The sequence below is a fragment of the Melopsittacus undulatus genome, chromosome 4 (assembly GCF_012275295.1).
Source record: "Melopsittacus undulatus isolate bMelUnd1 chromosome 4, bMelUnd1.mat.Z, whole genome shotgun sequence".
In the NCBI taxonomy this organism is placed as follows: domain Eukaryota; kingdom Metazoa; phylum Chordata; class Aves; order Psittaciformes; family Psittaculidae; genus Melopsittacus; species Melopsittacus undulatus.
This window is the reverse complement of record NC_047530.1, coordinates 22,943,440-22,961,656: the sequence shown is the minus strand read 5'-3', so window position 1 is coordinate 22,961,656 and position 18,217 is coordinate 22,943,440. Positions and strand designations below refer to the sequence as shown.

Here is an 18,217-nt window from a genome sequence, read left to right as displayed (position 1 = left end):
CCGAAGACGTCAAATAGCACTGGACCCATTACTGAACCCTAAATAATACTACTCGTCTCTGGTGTCCTTTGACCACAACTCTTTTGAGTGTGACCATCCAGCCAATTCTTCTGCCATCCAGTGGTCCATCCCTCAAATCCATGTCTCTCCAGTTTACTGACAAGGATGTCATGTGGAACAGCATCAAACACTTTGCAAAAGTTCAGACTGATTACATCAGTCGCTCTTCCCCTACTCACCACTGCCATAGCCCCCTCATAAAAGGCCATCAAATTTGTCAGGCACAATTTGCCCTTAGTGAAGCCATGCTGGCTGTCATAAATCACCTCCTCATTTTTCACACGCCTTAGCATCGTTTCCAAGAGGAACTGCTCCATGATATTGCCAGGCACTGAGGTGAGACTGAACAGCCTGTAGTTCTCTGGATCTTCCTTTTTAACCTTTTTTCATAGATCATAGAATAGTTAGGATTGGAAAGGACCTTAAGATCATCTAGTTCCAAACCCACTGCCATGGGCAGGGACACCTCACACTAAAACATCACCCAAGGCTTCATCCAACCTGGTCTTGAACACTGCCAGGGATGGAGCATTCACTACCTCCCTGGGCAACCCATTTCAGTACCTCACCACCCTCACAGTAAAGAATTTCTTCCTTATATCCAGTCTAAACCTCTACTGTTTAAGTTTCAACCCGTTTAAGTTTCAACCCGTTACCCCTTGTCCCATCACCACAGTCCCCATGGGGATTATGTTTTCCCTTTTCCAGTGAGTGGGAACTTCACTGGACTGCCACCACTTCTTAATTATGATGGGCAGTGGTGTAGCCACTTCATTCACCAGCTCCTTCAGGACCCATGGGTGCATCTCATCAGGTGCCATGGACTTGTGCACTTTCAGGTTCCTTAGATGGTTTTGAACCTCATCTTCTATAACAGGTGGTTCTTCATTCTCCCAGTCCCTGCCTTTGCCTTCTGTGACTTGGTCGGTGTGACTGGAGCTCTCGCTGGTGAAGACCAAGGCAATAAAAAAGTCACTGAATACCTTGGCCTCCTCATTATGTCCTGGATGATCTCCCTCATTAGGAACTACATAATGTATCCCAAAGAAGAAGATCAGTCTTGTTCTCTCAACCATTATTTATTTTCTTCTGGAAACACATTTTTAAGTCTTTTGATTCCAAGTGAGACTCTAACTAAGCATCCTGAGTTGAGGTGACATGTACTATTACTAAATACTACACACATCAACTCTGTACACAACAGCATTTATACCAAAAGGTATTTCTAATCCATCCAGAGCAGTAATACTTAGGTGGGGCACATTAAGAGTTTTCGTTATTTTTGTGCTAAGCAAGAACAAGCAGTTCCACCCTTCTGCTGCAACCACAGTAAGCATTGCTCATTCAAGAGATCCTTGCTAACAAACAAGGGAAGGAAAACAATTGTTTCAGTCCCATGCTGCCAAATTTCCAGGAGGTGTCAGCCACATCATACAATCCAAGTTCTCAACCTAGGCACATTCTGACTCAGCTCTTTCAACAACTGTTCACTGAAATACGTTAATCCACAGCAGCATGTCTAATCGGTCCTTTACACAAAAGAAGAGTGTTCTTAAAGACTTAAATTACTAAGGGGTCAGATGAAGCTTGCAAAGGAGCAAGTGCAAGTAGTTAGAGCCAGACAGCTCTCATACACAAGATGCATCTCCCATCTCTCTCACTATACTGCAGCACAAGTACTTCCAGTTCCCTCGGCAGGCAGAAGAAAAACCAAGAACACAGAAGACACCTCTTAGGCTGGCATAAGTTTCTCAGGTAAGCACAATCTCACTAAGCACAGGCTCTCAGGACATTACTTCATTTCAAATAATGGTTCACAATATTTCTAGACAGAAGAAGTAGCTGGGCACATGCAAACTTCAAGCCACAGGCTGTTTGTTTTTTTTTGGTTTTGTATGTTTTTTTAAAGGTTTAAAAGTTTTCCAGTCTGTGCTCATACTGTTTAAATCTTCTACAGAATGTGCATTTTCACTAGTTCACCCTATACAACATACTCATTCTTGTCTACAAAGAAACTTCTACATTAATTTTATTAGCAGAAACCAGAATGAAGATTACAGAAAACCATTTAGCTCTGATTTTATTTCAGGGTGCTTTAAAATCATTAGTAGCTTTATTCCTCATGGAGATTGCCCCTCTGCACATGAGCAATCTGCCTATATGACCTGTAAAAAAAAACCCAATAAAACAAACAAACAAACAAGCAAAAAACCTCCTGAAAGTAACATTGGGGCACTCATTAAAATGTTCCACCCAGCTATACAACCAGGCAAATGTATTCTAGGAGAGGGTGAAGAGCCACAAAGTCATTTATCCTTCTACAGCTAACATTTTAGGTTACATGCTATTCTGCCATGCACTCAAATAACATCTCAAATTTTGAATTTCATAACTATGAAACTTCTGAAAAAATAAATTATGTTCTCAAGATAGTGACTCCAGAAGTCAGAGCCTTAAACATTGCTGTAAAGGATATTCAGACATTCAGTTTATCCTGCATGCAAAGTGGCTGGCTTAGTTTATGAGAAAAGGGAGACCTGCGTGTTTTGGCAGGTGGCTAAGGAAGAGATCTCTAGGTTCCAAGCTAGGCTATTTCTGCCCTAGCATAATTATGAGAACTTTAAGAAACATTTTTTCTGTTGCTTTCTCGTATCTCCTGTGCCATAAGAATTTTCACTCAGGTAGTTTTGGATTACCAGCTGGGCTTCCTTCTTTTATTGCTGAAAAAAAGTAAAGAACCAGGCTGAGTTCCACTGGTTTGAAAAGGAGAAAGGAAGAAAAAGGCACTGACATGCCAGTATGGATATGTGCTGGTGATTATATCAACCAGCCTTAAATTAGACACTGATTTTGCAGTTGTGTTCATGGATATAAGCTCACACGTGCTTTCAATTTTCTCTCTGGTCAAAGACGATTGCTTCTTTGGCTTGCATGTTATGTGGCAAAAATTAACCAGTGATACAAACTAATGACTAAAATCACACCTTAGTTTGTTTAAGCTGTCTTCCATCAAACATACAACTTATGCAAAAGTTCTCTGGTAAGACTAAAGCCTCTGGCACTCTCCAAAAAGTCCATAGTAGCTAAACTGAGAACGGAATGCAGTTTCCATCCTTTTTGAAGACTTGCTTGTTTAGCTGTTCAGCATTTAATTTAAACCACTTAATTCTAATAGTAATATATTTAATTCTGATTAATTTATTTATGCATTCTAACAGATACTCTATAGGTATTTTTCAAGTTTATTTCTAGCAGATATTTGTGTTTGTGTCATTTTTTTCTATTGTTTGATTTTTTATTTGTTTGTTTTTAACAAGAGCTAATGAATAACCTTATAACTACTAGAATCCCATCAACTAATTTCTAACATAGTTCCTATGTCTGTATGAACATCGTATGGAAAAATTACTTACAGCTTCCCTGTTCAGTTTTCTAAAGTGTTGCTTTATACAAGTCAGATAGCCCAAGTCCCTCAAGAAACTAGATTTCAGCTTATTATGACACGTCAACCTTTATATAATTGCTATTTCATAATGCTTATAATATTTGGCAGTTGTAGCAATGTAGTATACAGAAGAGTCAAAGGATTCATTCATAAGCAAAAAGCATGAAATACTCTCTGGCAAGTGGGATTAAAAGATAATGAACTTAAAAATCAATGATGCATAATTTAAACTGATAAAAAAGTTTCAAGCTGCTACAATTATAAACTAACACTTTTAAATTGAAATATGAACAAGATAACATGATATTGACAGATAACTAACACCACTGACTTTGTAAGCACTCACAGCTCTAACAGAAGGATGAAATTAAGATGCTTTCTCATTCCACTTCTGTGAAATTTCATTTCCACTGGGGTGGATGTGATATATGAATTGCTTTAGTTAAGCTCTTATGCTTTTCCAAATGGAAGAATATGAAACATATTGTTGATTCAGGCACTTCAGACACTACTAATGTGAGTTTCCACACAGAATTTGTATCTTTTCTACACCTTAAGACCCTTGATCCAAAGCCAAGAAAGCTCATACACTTCCCCCCTAGCACATATAAACTGAAACCTCTTAAAGTTCTTACAAATACTTCATCTGTTATTGTACTGAGATTTCCAGTTGGTCAATTCCTTAAGTGGAGAACTTCTACTGGAAACAGAACAGAGCAAGCACTATGGAAAATGGCCCTTCCTTAAAGTTATATTGTGTGAAGGCATTCCCAACACTGACTCCATCTGAAAGTCACTATAAAGGGTTCCCATTTTTGATAGCTGTAGCATTCACAAGCCTAGTTCTGAAAAAATCCAGAAACCACTTCTAATCCCACCAAAAGACACACTGCCAAAACACTAATCTAGCATTCTTTAGATATCAGTGGTCACAGCCACTACAGCAAGTAATTTGGCACAGCAAGACCAGAACATCAGATGAAAGTAGCCTGTGTTGAGCCTTTCCTACTATACCATAGAATCATAAAATAGTTAGGGTTGGAAAGGACCTTAAGATCATCTAGTTCCAACCCCCCTGCCATGGGCAGGGACACCTCACACTAAACCATATCACCCCCAAGGCTTTTAAGATTGTTACTTCAGACTGTACCTAGGCTGGTCTCCTGGACCTAACCTAAATGTTCTGAAGCTGTCAGGAGAGTCAAACCCAGTGATTGATTCTTATGTATTCCTTGGCGCCAGGAGCACGTTTGGTGCACACCTGGAATGCAGATTTTGGTTTAGTTTTTTCCAAAGGAAATACAGCTCATGCATAGCAAAATCTTTCTGCAGTAAGCGGGGGCACTTAAAAAATGTGCTACTTCTTTGAATCAAAACCCTAACGAAGAAGTAGACTATTACCTACTACGGCCTTGGTTCTTTAGGCCTTTTATCTACCCATAAACCTCCCTGCTCAGACCTCTTTTCTGAACTTAATTTGTAGCTTTCAGCCGTTCCTTAAGACTTAACTATTTTTTCCTATTTCTGCTTTTTCCTGCCAAACCCTTTGCAGTAATTTTTCACTCTAAAAGCCATATTCAAATAATACACACCAGCTAAAGAAACCAAATCAGCAAAATACTGAAGCGTTTGTCTTTAGCTGATTTTCATGCAGTATTTTCCCTACCCGAAGATAACACTTCCTTTTTTTTTTTTTTTTCTTTTTTTGGGAGGGGGTGTGTGGAGTGGGGAAGGGGAGGAAGTTGCAACTCACCAAGTCCAACAACCACTAGAAAGCAAACTTGTGTCTTACATGTCAAGATGTTAGTATTTATCTAGATATTTTACCTAAAATGCTCAAGTTCCTTCAGCAGCTATGCTCACTATGTATCACATCATTAGATGATGGTTCAGATGAAGAGATGCTCTTGAAACACTAATTTCTGTCATAGGTGTCTGCTTTCCTCAAAAGCAATTTCTGAAACAGCTTAGAATTATGCAGATATAAAGCTATTACTTCACCCACTATAAAGTGCTTACGTACACAGATATGTCATTGCTTTCTGAACCTAGGTTGAGCAGAGTCCTGGCATTTTTCTGTCTATACCTTTGTTTCATAATCTAAGCCTATGTGAAATATCTTGAAATGTCCAGGGCACACCATGCTTGGAAGGAAAGCCCTGCACTGCACATGTCTTGCTCTTTCTGCAGACACCACCAGACCAAGATAAGGAAGCCTACTTACCCTTAGCCACTGGCAGCAGAAGTTGTAACCAAGTGCTAATAGGCTGAAGTGAGCTGCTAATGACTGCCACTACATTTGACTTTGGTGTGGCACTACTTAAAAGAAGCTCCCTGAAAGAAATCTGAGGGGTGCTCTTTACTTCTAGAAATTCTCTGGTTAATAACCTCTTTTGCTAACATCTGTGGCTTTAGTTACATGCTCTTAAATGCTGAAAGGGTTGTATTTAAGTTCTCCAGAAGTCTCAGGTATCCTATGCCTAGTGGAGAGGACATGCTGGTGAATGCCTTTGCCAGTGGCAAGCCCTATCAGACTTCTGTGCCTGAAGAGACTTACATCAAGCATTTTAAGAACTAAAGCTTCAGTCCAGGGTCCTGCAACTGGCGAGTTGTCAAAACACAAGGCGTTCCTATCATCCCAGCATGATTCAACTTGCTGCCCAAAAGGCAGATCCAGCAGCCTTTGATCTTCAAAGATGACAGGGAACAGCCTTTGAGGCAGCCAAATGCGTCTTTCTGCATTACCAGATTGCTACAAAGACAGGCAGATGGGTGGAGCAGCCTCTGCCTTCCTACCATAGAAGCAGCCCAGTTCTGTGTTAAATTACAGCAGCACAGAAGAGTACATATGGCAAGTGGGGGAAGAGATCCCAAATTCAGCTGTGCAGCTGCTAGGTGGGACCACCCGGGCCATACAGACATTGAAGAAACACTTGTTTTGCTACACTGAAGTAAGAATAATCCAGTCACAGAAATAGCAGATCTGGGTACTAATACCCTTTTTCAAGGGGATTTTTCACTAGTACCTAGCTACATCCCGCATTTAAAAGTATTCTGACACACCCGTGTGAATCTTTTGTCTTTAGGATAAGAAGAGGTTAACTGTAGCAAGAAATCATTTGCACAAACAATTACAGTTACATTACTACAACTGAGAGTAAGAATCTCTTACCTCACCAAATGCACCTCTTCCAATCACTTTAATAATTTCAAAGTCATCTCGATGGAGTTGCATTTCCTTTACCAATTTTGTAAATGGTCTTGCTGTTTAAGGAAAAAAAAATCAATTATTAAAGAGAAATCATTTAAGCCAAAATAATGAATAAACTAGAGGTCAAAAGCATTCATTGCGTACATAGTACAACAGCAGTTTTTCAAGTACTACTAGAATTATGAAAAGAAAAAAAACCCTACACTATTATTTTTTTTAAAGTTCAAACCTGTACTTGGTTCTGCCCTGCTGACAGCAAATAGAGAGCAAAGTAATCTTTCAGAAGGATTTCTCTCCCTCTCCCCCTCCCCCTTTTTCTAGGGTTTTGTGATTCAGTAAAGGATGATATGAAAGACAGAAAGTTGATTCATTATGGGTAAACCCTAGAGAAAATCTGTCCTATCCTTCAGCCACAGGAATAATTCTCCTCTTAAGCAGAGTTCAGCTTTACTTTTGATTACTTCAGCTAGTACCTTCTAAAGCTTTAACAGCCCACTCTCAAGAGATAAGTGTCTCTACTCGATAGCAACGAACCCATTTTCTACAAAATCCATGGCTAATTTAAGATTTTTACTTTGAACTATCTTTTCTGTTAACCAACAATCACTAGATCTCAGTAAGTACTGAAGGGTTGCAACTTAATGGATGTCCAGCATTTAACTAACCCACATGTACTTTGTTTCGATGGTCCCACTGGATTCAGGATATTTCTCAAACTATGTGGTTGATAAATTCCACTGTACCTACAGATCTCAATCTTGTCCTCTCCAGTTCCCTTTCAGAATATTTTATTTCTATCATAACACAGGATGAGAATTGCTGTTTATACACAACATTTATTAAAATTCATTACTCTAATTATGAAGACCAAATCAGTAAGAAAAAACAGCAACGCAATCTAAACTGCACAAGAGCAAGTGTGGTGCCTATAAAATGGCAGCTTATGCATCTAACTTAGCACAACAAAAAGATTGCTCTTCTTCACAAACATTATTAAATTAAAAAGATTAAGTTTTTAAAAACACATATTTTCCCATTTGCAACTGCATAAAGCATCACAGAACTACAACCTGGAATTTAACACAGACTCACATTTTACATTATTGTTAAGCTAATGAGTTATAAGCCAAACAGACTTCCTACAAGAGGGGTCATTGCCTCGACAATGTATTTCAGATGTTAACACAAAGAAACCAAATTTTACAAACACACAGTAGATAGGGAAGTCTGAACTGGAGATTACAGACTTCAACATTCATATAACAGCTAATAAAAACGACAAATTGGTGTACTGAAGAGTAGGCACACTGCTTCTTTGTACTACTTAGGAGAGGTATTATTGAAAAGGTTTCCCAACAAATAACACCCCTTTCACTGCATGTTTCTTGTCTATCCAAAGTACAACATTTAAGAACAAGACTACTGGAGTTTCTACTAGATTATTCATTTTAGCTGGGCAGAAATATTGAACAACTGCTACCATTTCACTTCAAAAACTGCCAGTCCTAGGTTGGTCCTGGTTTTTACATATCAATTGGTCAACTGAAGTACTACAGGTTAAAATTCATTTGTTTAATAGATGTAAATGAAAAAAAAAAAGTATTCCCTCCCTAAAAGGAAGCTACCATTTTGACAAGCTAATTGTGCACTTAACTCGTATTGGCTTTTAGTGTTTAGCAGGTGTTCAGAAACACTGCACATTCAGTGATCTCTCTCTTGGCAGGCTGAGCACCAAACATGAATATTCAAATGTACAGGAAAATTTTGAATTGGATAGGGCTTTCTCTGAAATCGAAAAAGTCTTTGTCAAGGCATCCAAGATTCCTTAAAAGGAAGTAAAATTTGGGAATAAAACCTAATATCCACAGAATCTGTTAATCACAGACATAACAATAGGGGTTATGCAGCAGAACAGAGCTCAGAGGAGGCAACATACCAGTAGTTCATTTAAACTCATATTTACTTTATTAGCATCTTGGAGTAGAACCCTCTTTACACCAGCATGTGACCTACTGCTTTTAAATACTGGATTGAACAATTTTTACCTCTTAGTAAGTTAAATAAAAATATATTTCCAATTTATTTCCTGCTCCCACGCCTTCCTCAACCCTCTAGTATCCAGATCAGTAACATATGCAGAACTGTCAAAAATGAGTGAGCAGAAACTTGCAACATAAAGTGTCAGAGAGCTGCATTCACTGTGCTTGATAGAATGATGCCAAGTGATTGATGCACCCACAGTGATATACCATAAAGCTGGTAAAAAGCTCTAGCTTCTCCTTTTATATATCACTACTTTATGAAGAGGGAACTCAAAGCCAACTTCTCTTCATATACTGGAATGAATAATTACACTTTACTGATTAGTTTTGATCCCAATATTAAAAGTAGGACTTACTATTTGGAGTTGATTTAATACTTAATGAAGGTATTTCATCCTGGCAAACAGAAGCATTAGCTGTACTGGGGGTTTTGTTGGCAGTGATTATTGAATTTTTTTATATATACTGTTGTCAGGGTAACGTTAGCTGAGAGTAATTGCAAGACTTTGTTTATTCATGACTATGAAGCTGTAATGAGAATTTGGAATAGGTGTTCCACATGCAATATATATGCATGCATCACTGCCTTTTCTCTCAGGCTGATTATACATTATTGTACTCACACTTGTTTGGAAGAAGGGTGCTCTCCATAAGGACACACAAAAAAAAAAACAAGACAAAGTAAACAAAAAAAAAAATCAACAAAACCACTAGTTTTAAGGAGCCAAGAAATGTATGCTCTCAAGAGTATAATACAAAACAGGCACGGTTTATGTCTTGGTCAATACTCATAATGGGGAATTAAATGCCAGCATTTATTTCTTCATTGAAACCCATGGTTTGTTTGAAAGACATAATTCTCTACCTGCAAACAAATTCTACCCTGATCATATTCTCCTCTTCCCTTGGTAAATGGGACTAGGATATTTTGTTTGCACAAAAAGAAAACATCTATTTGAATAATTTGAAAACATCATTTGAAGTGCAGTCACAGGTAAATAGGTTTGTTAGCTAGTGCAGCCACACTGCAGTCAATTTGTATTATGCCACCTGGTAAAAGATATTTGAAGACTGTTTCAGAATGATCAAAAGCTGCATCAACTGCCAGCAGAGACTACCTGAGACAGCAGAATAGACACTCTACACTGCTACCCTGGGAATGGGTGCATGCCAGCCTCTGTCAAGGTCAGAAGCATATGTCAAATTTCCTCACATTTCTGACAGCAAGTCAGGGAAGGACAGTATTGTCAACACCATCCTCAAAAAATAATAGGACAACTTTTCCCAAGTTAGGCTGTGGTTAAAAAAAAAGCGTTGAGGTATGTCTTGGTTTTCTACTTTCTGTTTGGATATTGAACCATTCAATATATGTCAGTAATCTATTATCTGGAATCGCAAAACCTAGCACCTTTACAATACAGTGGAAAAAAACCCAAACCCCACTTGGTTTATGATAACTACTGCTTCAGTGGTGGAGTTACCCAATGGCGCTAATTCAAGGACTCCTGCCCATGCTGTTAGTTTCCAACAATTCACAGTCACAAAAAGCACTGAGTCAAAGTTGCCAAATGTTCCAGAACATCTGATGTTTTGTATCATTGGCAGCTTCAAGTTTTAAATAAATGTGACAACTGCAAGAAAATAATACACAGAGTTACAATTCAGGCTGAAAGGGAACTCGGGAGCTCTCCAATACAACCTCCTCCTCAAATCACTCAGTATTGGTTTCAGACCAGGTTACTCAGGGTTTTCTCCATTCAGATCTCAGTAACTTCCAAGGAGGGTAACTCTACGGCCTCCCTGGACAACCTATTCCTATGACCCTACACTAGAGAGTTTCACAGTTCTGAAGTGATCTTATAAGTGATTTGGGGTTTAAGTCATTATATAACATCAGGAAAACATTCAGGTAGATCTACCCAGAAGCTATGTCCAAACTGCCTGGTCATACAGAAATGCATCTGCCACCACTCTCCCTTTATCTACTTATCCCCTTTACAAAACCTTGTGGTAGGAAACTATGTGAATTGCAAAATATTAATGTCAGGGAAACAACATAATGACGCAGATAATTGTCTTTGGAGCCATAGTCCCACCAGGCAGATCCAATACTTTATTTAAGATGTTTTCTTTGGAAGAAGAACATGAAAGAACAGCAAATTTTACCATTTCCCTCAACCATCTCTCTGAACTTACATTGTAGAAATCAAGTAACTTGTTTGCCCTTTGTGTTCCCTTTTCAAAGAAAAAGGCATTCCTGTGATATTGCTACTAAAACAGTAGGCTGGCAGGTTTAACAAGTTAGTGCTTGTATACATGTCTTGGGAGATACCCACACCCAGGTAGCCCCAACCTGCTTACTGTGGTGATAAATACCTGTTACAACCCACACTTAAGTTTTAGAGAAGTACAATCCTCTCGCTACCTAATTGCGAAATTTCCCATGTATTTTGGAAATGTCAATTTTTGTTAATTCTTCCACCCTTTGTTAACCTGTCTTAATGTTGCAAATTATACAACCTTGCCTCCCTTTTCCTGTGTTGGCCTGTTTCCTTTTACTGTCCAGCCCTGTGAATGCTTTTTTCCAGTCTGGTTTCCTAAGGAAATAAGGTATGTGTAAGCAGACTGTTTGGCAATCCAAATCCATTCCTCCTGCCTGGCACTTTTCGATGCCAGTGAAGACCATTAATATCCCCTTTACCAAATTTAACTGAAGTTGTCCAAGTTGCTACAAGTTTTATGAAAAACAAAACAAATCCCTCCCCCCCCCCCCCCAAAAAAAAAAAAAAAACAACAACATAAAAACCCCAAACCAAAACAAAAAAAAAAAAACAGCAGAGAACAGTGTTTAAGTGTTGAAGGGCCAGTCTGGAAGGGGCTTTAAGCAACCTGGTCTAGTGGAAGGTGTTCCTGCCTATGGCAGGCGTGTTGGAACTAGACAATTGCGAAGGGCCCTTCCAACCCTAACCGTGACATAGGAGAATGAAGGAAGCTTACAGCAGAAAAGGGAAGGTAGTATGGTAGGAAGGGCAAGGGGTTATTCCACTGAGCCTAGTAAATGAGGTAGATCCCAATTCTACTTCACCAAAGTTCTGCTATTTACAAGCAAAAGGTGACACGTTCTGTGTTCTCTGACGCATTTTCTGCTGAGCCTTTGACTTCTGCCATGCCTTCCCTCCCAGTTTTATAACATACATACACACACTTCACCTCCTCTGTCTGCCTCTTGCTCAGTGATCTGATTCCTCATCATTCATCAACATCCATTAGACAAACTTAGTGGTGCAAGACTTTGGTTATCATTATAATGGCACAAGCTCCACTGTGTTAAAGACCTGAGAAGCACAGCCTGGTTACTTCTTGCAAAGTGTTTCCAGCCCTTGCAGAACAGCCTCTTGATATGGGACACTACTTCACACACTGTCAGAGTTCCCTCTATTCTTTGAGCAAGGCCATCCAGTTTTATAGTGCCTGGCAAGTCAGTACTTCATAATTTTAAAATACTCTCTTCTAACAGTATTTATCTGAACTGAGATGCCAGCAGAAACATACTTCTATACACTAATACAAACACTAAGAAAAACTAAATCTTCCTGAGGCTGACTGACAGTGTTTTTCTCAAGAGAATAAATGGTAACTATTATTAAGTATTTAATTGAAATACTTAATCTGATATACAAATGTTAAAAAAAAACCCTCAAACTTTCCTGAAGTAGCACATTTACAGCCATGATTACAGACTTCACTTTGTTTTATGAAAGCCTTCTGACAACAGTAAGATAGAGTACCTATCCACTTTCAATCAGATACCTTGCTTGCAAATAACAGAATCATGAGGTTGGACAAGATTTGGATTAGTTAATTATGTGCAAAATCCTCAAAGGTTAAAAAGGATAAAACCATAATTACTTTCAGGCACAAACCAAGACTGAGTGCTCACAGCTTTTGCATTTAGTTCCACAGGTGGCTTTATCAGTTACAGAACTGATCTTGGCATTTAGAATTTGTATACCAGTTTGTGATAACTGCACGAAAAATCACCATGCTAACAGGTAATGGCATCAGGAAATGTTTTAAAGAAAAATATTGGTCTGCTACTGATCCCAATAGCATCAGTAGATCGGTCAGCAGAAGAGCAAGCTTTTACCTTGAAGCATCATCCCTGTTCACTGTTACTCTTCTTGTGTGGCAAGCCCCAAAAGCAAGTACCTGCATAGAACGACTCAATATGCAGCAGTATGCTACCATTTGCCAGCTCATTGATGAATGTTACCACAAACACTTAATAGCTGGCTATCTGCCTGACTAGCCCATTCACTGCTTTTCATGCTTACAATGAAAGAACACTGAAGATAATACTCAAGATTTGTACAGACAAGTAAGGAGGAACAGGCAGATGGTTCTGAGTAGTCCAAGTGACAAAATTGTTGCTAATTTAATTCCTGTCAAAGCCACTGTGCCTCTCTGATCCAGGAACACTTTTTGCTGTACTCATATATAAGACAGTAGCTACAGAAAAATAAGCCAGGTAGGATTTGTCTTTTTTTGTTTTTTATACTGAAGTTACCTGAGAAGATGGAACTGTTGGTACTAAGTCTGAACAAAAATGTGACTGTAAATAGCATTTCATTGGGAAACACAGAAATGACCATCCACACTAGCGTGGTGCAGCTTCAGTGTACACAACATTTCAGCACACAGTTATCAGGACACAGACTTTTTTAAGCACGATGACACATTCTGAACAAGAAACCCTGCACCCTTCTATGGCATTTCAAAAGACACTCAACATCTTAAGTTCTAGCCCAAACCTCAGGAGAATTAAGAAAGCTCCAAAAGAAACTGTGTTCCTGACTGCAGCCTATAGTCCTGTTTTTCATATCCCTTTCCAACTTGTCACATTTGTTTGGGAGAGGGAAAGCTGCCATGCCTCTCTTGTCTTTTCCTAAGGTTCTCAGCTTTTTCAACGGGCTACACACCAACCATGATTCCCTGCTGCTCTATAAGCCTCTTCAGCCTTACAAACGTCAATAGCTTTCTCTTCTGCAGAAGCCCAGTAAGATCTGTGTGTTGTCTTTCTGGAGAAGCTGAAATACTAGGTTTCGCTTCTACCTGAATTTCATAAGGTTTTCAAAAGTGGACCTTTTCTTGATGTTCAGGCTTGTTAAAAAAAAAGTTTACTATTCCAGAATAAAGAATCCTTTCCACTCTTCAGTAACTGTTGATACTTGATGTCTTCTTAAACTTCATCTTCAGTCCTTTCATTTGCTTCAAGACAATCCTATTTGGCACAAAAGACACATGCACATCGATGCTCTTTGAATTACAGATTGACCCTGGGACTCTCTGACATCCCAGACATTTGAGACAACTGAAGAGTGGAGCTACATGATCACTTTATTCCAGGAAATTCATTCTGCTGCTGAAAGAGTTCCTCCTTGTTCCTTTCCACCATGCTTCACTCTATTGTCTGGATCATCATCAATGCTCACCTAGTATGTCAAACCAGGGAATGTTTCCAGAAGAAAGCTAATTTGTCTATCCTGTCCCCTCCTGCTGAACCATTCACCCAATGTGACTCACATGCAGCAGTGACATTGGAGCCCCAGCTCAAGGCAGGCAGCAAGACAAGGCTGCAGAAGGGCAAAATGGCCTTGTTTTTGAATTCTGCAGGTGGTGGAGAGGCCCTTTAAGCCACAGCAAATAGTGACCATGTACTGAACCACATCAGTAACAGGAAAATTCTTGCAGGCTTCTGCATGAATCACTAGTTCCAAACAGTAAAATTTCAGTGATTCATTTTCTTTAATTACATTTAAAAAATTGTAAATATTGCTAAATCTTACTGCAGGATAAATAATCTAAAAAGCATAGTTAATATATTTTGTAGAATAGTTTGAGAATTATGATTGCTCAGAAAAGCTCTTTGATTTTGTCACTTTTCAGATAATTTCTAACTAGAGATTGAAAAAAAAATTTAGCTCACCCAAATTTCAATAACAATACATAAATGAATTTAAATGTCATCAAGCCAGCACCTCTTGCACACCCTGCTAAAAAGTAAAACTCCCAATCTGATGGCCACACTGTGCTGATAAAAGCTTACATACACTTAATTATGAAACCATCACTTATACTAATGTAGGAGCAAAGTTCTAGCTTTCTGACTGCACGCTTTATTTTATCATCAAAGTAAAACTTGGCAAGACAAGCAGTGCAACTGTTTTATCAATTACTTGTAGTAAACATACATCTTTTGTTTTCACCAGATGTACACAAGATGTTCTCTCAAGTTACTAAAACCTTAATACACGCATTATGCAACATAACAATTCATACTTTACATTGGTTCTATGATGCCACCTTCTTTATTTTAAAAGTTAGGCTTCTATTAAAAGTTCTTCTTGACAAAGCATCCTACACAAATGCAGAATCACTGTTTAGAGAATCCCAGGTCAGAAGAGAACTCAATGTCCAACCTTTCCAGGCAAAGCATGATCTATACTAGATGTCCCAGCCAAATCTTAAAAGTGTCCAACATTGGAGAGTCCACCACTCCCCTGGGGAGATTATTTTAGTAGCACATTGTTCTCGTGGTGAAAAATTTTCCTCTTGTGCCCAGCTGGAATCTCCAATTCTAAACCAGCAGAAACCCAACCTACAAAGATACATAATAGAACTATCATCCTTTAGTTCAGCAACCTGAATCATTGTCTCTGAAGGGTCAGGAGAAGCTTTGACACCAGTGCAAGCAAGAAGGGTAATGGAGAGCAGCTCTTTTTCAGAGGCCATCACCTTAAGTAGCACAGACAAGGAGAGATGAAGTGCCCATGCAATGGTCGTCACAGCAGTCCAGTTGCTGCAGAGGTGGCTTGTCTTGGTGCTAACACACAGGCAGCTGCACAGAAAGTTATGTAAGGGAGCGGAGTGAAATGACAATTATACTTTTTGTGATGCTTCAGTTCTCAGCCAGATCAACACCATGAACCAGGAAATATAAAACTAAGGGGATGAGCATTACATCACCTTACAGTGCTACAGAATGTAGTAAATACCGTAGGCTGTTTTTCAATTTCAGGAGTGCAGATAGCAACAGCTAGTTTAAGTACAGGTGTGGCACATCTTTCTCTTCACTCCACTTCTTTTTAAATGGCAGTGGGCAGCAGGACATTTTCTCAGACATTACTCACCCTATTTCAGAACTTCCCTGGAGCTCCAAATCTAATTAAAAGGTGAATTAGAAGTCAGAGTTTTGCCATGGGAAAAGGCCATGAAGACATGTGACAAGTAATTCCTGTAACCAGGCATGAGAATATTTAGAGCAGCTCAACTTACTCAAACAAAGAAGAGGGCCACTGTCTTTGTGTGCAGTTCTGGTGTCCTCAACATAAAAAGGGCATGGAACTGTTGGAACAAGTCCAGAGGAGGGCCACGAGGATGATCAGGGGACTGGAGCACTTCCCATATGAAGATAGGCTGAGAAAGTTGGGACTGTTCAGCCTGGAGAAGAGAAGGCTGAGTGGAGACCTCAGAGCAGCCTTTCAGTATCTGAAGGGGGCCTATGGGGATGCTGGTGAGGGACTCTTCATTAGGGACTGTAGTGATAGGACAAGGGGTAACAGGTTAAAACTTAAACAGGGGAAGTTTAGATTGGATATAAGGAAGAAATTCTTTACTGTTAGGGTGGTGAGGCACTGGAATGGGTTGCCCAGGGAGGCTGTGAATGCTCCATCCCTGGCAGTGTTCAAGGCCAGGTTGGATGAAGCCTTGGGTGATATGGTTTAGTGTGAGGTGTCCCTGCCAATGGCAGGGGGGTTGGAACTTGAGGATCTTAAGGTCCTTTCCAACCCTAACTATTCTATGATTCTATGATTCTAAATCTGCAGAGAATACTAGCAAGTCCTGTGATAAGATTTGTTACACATTATAGTGGAAAGCTCAGAGTAGCTTTTTTACTATTATAAATACTCTGACCTCTTCGCTCCCTTTCTACACCAGGAACTCTGGATCCGCAGCCATTCTGCCTTGCTCTGCTCCTTCCAATGCCCCTGGCTAAGAGCAACAAAGAGGAAGACCTTTACAGCAGCACTGTTTTCACAGACTCAAAGTGTTAAGTCACTATTAACATAATACAGGGCAAGTAAGGCATTAGGAGCATGGTTAGTCATCTCTAATAGAAAAATCCCTGGGACTTGGGGTACTCAGAAGACAAGCGCATCTCCAGAAGGCAGGGTGCTTACTGACACTTATTTGCTCAGAAAGGATGTAAAGAGAGTAGAACAGCAACAGAAATACATCTCTCAGCCTCCTAAGTGTGACAAAAATTTTGCCCAGGTAAAGCAATGTTCTTCTCAATTCACTTATGCAACTTTTCCATAATGTCTTACTGACTCAGCACATTTCAAAATTTGTCTGTATCTATCCCCAGACATTCCTTATATTACAGTTAAAATTTACATTGAAAAAGGAGAGTACAGATTTTGCAGGGGGAAGAGGAGAGAACAAATCTACTAGAAATCTATGATGAGTTCCTCTAACCTGGCTTTAGATGTAAACTTCCAGAAATGGAGTCAAACTGCATGGTACATGGATCATTAGCAGAACAGATTTTTTTTAGAGTGCTCATGGCTCAAAAAAAAGCCCAAAACTGTAATTACTAAGAAATAAACCAAGACACCTACAGAATTCTGGTTTAGAATACTACCATTTAAGTTACTGTTTTGCTAAACAGCATCAACTAATTATTATGCAGTTTCAAACTGACCAAGATTCTAACACCTGCTATTAAGAATACAAATCCATCTAAGGCTTGCTTGGAAGCAGGGCTTTGGTTGGTTGTTTGCTTGGTTGGCTGTTGCTTTTTTGTTTAAAAAGACACAAAATAATACTGAAAGAAAACATTTTTGGATAAATGTTAATTTGGAATATTAAGTCCAGGTTGGACAGACCCTTGGGTGACATGGTTTAGTGTGAGGTGTCCCTGCCCATGGCAGGGGGTTTGGAACTAGATGATCTTAAGGCCCTTTCCAATTCTCACTATTCTGTGATTCTATGATTAGACAAATGACAGTTTATACAAGTTCCAATTTTAAACTGTCCTTTAAATCAAACAGTTGTCCTTAGGGCAGTCAAATCCTGGAACAGTTAAGAGCAAATTTGTAAAATCCAATGATTTAGAGCACTACTGAAGAGCTTCAGCATCGCATGCATATGCAAAGCATACGGAACAAGAATCTAAAAACAGAATACTGTGCCTTTTCCTAGAGACATTTCCAGGTCTCCAAGCATTATAAATTCAGCTTTCTCTAGTACAGATGGGATGGAGTCCTCCGTTCTTCCTCTCAACCTTTCTTATTCAGCTTTTTGCTAATTAATGTACACTACACTGAAAAAGCTCTTTCCCCTTATCTCAATTTTTTATGTATCAAAGAACACAATTTTGCTTTTGTTTAGTATTTT

General features: G+C 39.2%; 1 protein-coding gene across 5 annotated transcripts in view; it reads right to left on the bottom strand.

Annotated features, from left to right (window-relative positions):
• Window positions 1–18,217, bottom strand: part of CDC42BPB (CDC42 binding protein kinase beta) — a 96,397-nt gene that overhangs the window by 60,213 nt on the left and 17,967 nt on the right. For all 5 annotated transcript variants that reach the window (XM_031049490.2, XM_031049492.2, XM_031049493.2 and 2 more), the window contains exon 2: window positions 6,678–6,769. In XM_031049490.2, coding sequence (XP_030905350.2) covers window positions 6,678–6,769 — 92 coding nt within the window. The remainder of the gene's footprint in view (window positions 1–6,677; window positions 6,770–18,217) is intronic.